The sequence below is a fragment of the Capsicum annuum genome, chromosome 11 (assembly GCF_002878395.1).
Source record: "Capsicum annuum cultivar UCD-10X-F1 chromosome 11, UCD10Xv1.1, whole genome shotgun sequence".
Classification (NCBI taxonomy): domain Eukaryota; kingdom Viridiplantae; phylum Streptophyta; class Magnoliopsida; order Solanales; family Solanaceae; genus Capsicum; species Capsicum annuum.
Window position 1 is genome coordinate 7,855,256 of NC_061121.1, and position 1,700 is coordinate 7,856,955.

At 29.8% G+C, this 1,700-nt stretch overlaps 1 protein-coding gene across 1 annotated transcript; it reads right to left on the reverse strand.

The window, feature by feature from the left end:
• Positions 1–201: 201 nt before the first annotated feature.
• LOC107847231 lies at positions 202–1,190 on the reverse strand. Its single transcript, XM_016691432.2, has 4 exons — positions 1,081–1,190; positions 875–994; positions 601–729; positions 202–427 (listed from the first exon to the last, which is right to left on the reverse strand). Exons 1-4 carry the CDS (start codon positions 1,136–1,138, stop codon positions 330–332), a joined length of 405 nt encoding a protein of 134 aa, XP_016546918.1. The 5' UTR covers positions 1,139–1,190; the 3' UTR covers positions 202–329.
• Between the last annotated feature and the right edge of the window lie 510 nt (positions 1,191–1,700).

Below are 1,700 nucleotides of genomic sequence, written 5' to 3' on the forward strand. Positions count from 1 at the left end.
CCTAAAATAAAAACTCGACGTTGTGACCCTTCATCTTTAAAGAAATTCACATAAATGGCAACCGATATATTGAGAAGTATTATTATTGAGTCAAAGGACATTTTTATTAGTTTAATTCAATTTATTTAAAAGTAAATTTATCTGTGCTTAATTTTTTAGTCGAAATTATCTAATTATGAGAAACTTTGTCAAATAAATAGGTACACAAAAATGACAAGTAAACTTTATTGCCATAAAGTAAACATTATCTTACTACATAATTTAAGCTCCTTAAAATATAATCAAAAAGCTCCATGCATGATAAATGGAGTATATATGTCTTGTATTAATTAAATACATTGACAAGTTCCTCCTACACAAAATGGGAACCCAATAAAACATTTTGGACAATCTGCATTACCCTTGCACGTCTTTCCTGTCTTCACATCTACATGGTAGATCAGAAAAATTCATTAGTGTACACAAATATAGGCCATGCATACATATATACATAGGTATGTACGTGTACATACGTCCATGAAACTGCTAAAACAATTTAATTTGCCAAGTAACTAATTAAATATATTCCTATTATATTTGTTAACTGAATTGTTTAAGTACCTTTACGATTAGTGAAATATGTCTTGGATGGTAAACATCCGCAAAGCCCATTTTTAGAACAAATGGGAATCCCTTCTGTACAGCTTGGACAATCGCCATCCCTTAAACACGTCTGTCCCAGCATTACACCTGAATATTATAAAAATTGTTAGTATGTGTACAAACAAGTGAAAAGTGCTCAATTTCATGCTAAAAACAATCATTTAAGTTTGTCAAAGTAATTAATTAAATACATTCCTCTTATAGTTGTTAACGGAATTGTTAAGTAAAGTACCTTCATGATTAGTGGAGTCTGCCTTCGGTGGTAAGCATTTGCAAACCCCGCCGATACAATGGGGAACCCGACTTTCTTTACATTCATCTTGACAATCACATTTTTGTCCTAACACAACACCTGAAAATTATGAAACTCATTAGTATATATATATAAATTTTTGGTGGATTTTAGTTATATAAACTCCAACAAAGAGAGAGACTAACCACATGAAATGACGAAGAAGGTGACTATCAAAAACACAATCCTTGAAGCCTTGTCCATATTGCCTGAGAGGAAGATTTTTTTTTTTCTTTTTATTATTTTAATGCGCTGCTTGTAGCAACTTGCAACATTATATAGTATCTAATTCATCAATAAGCTACCAATTTTTCTACCTATTAAGAGATTTACACAACCATGTTATTTTAATTTCTTACCAAATATTGAAATTTGGTTTGTTGGTCAAAAAGAATTCTTTGGTGTATGGCAGGTGGTTAGTCAAAGAATGAAGTAGGAATAAGACATGGAGGCATATTTAAATTATGGTATTATCAATTACACACCTAAATTTATGGGATCTTGTTACCTGGGAACTTAATTTTTAAACAGATTAAAATAAATTGAGTTAATAAATTATCAATGGTCACAATTCACTTTAAAATTTGTTTGGATACAAGGTCATAGTTCTATTTTAGGCGTACAGCTTGATCCGTTCAATTCATTATTTTTCGTTTGGTTCATTATTTTCTAGTAATTTACTTAATTATCAAATTAAATTTCTTTTATTAATATGACTCTAATAAACAATCAAGCAAAAAAAAAAGAAAGTTTTCTCTATGTTTTG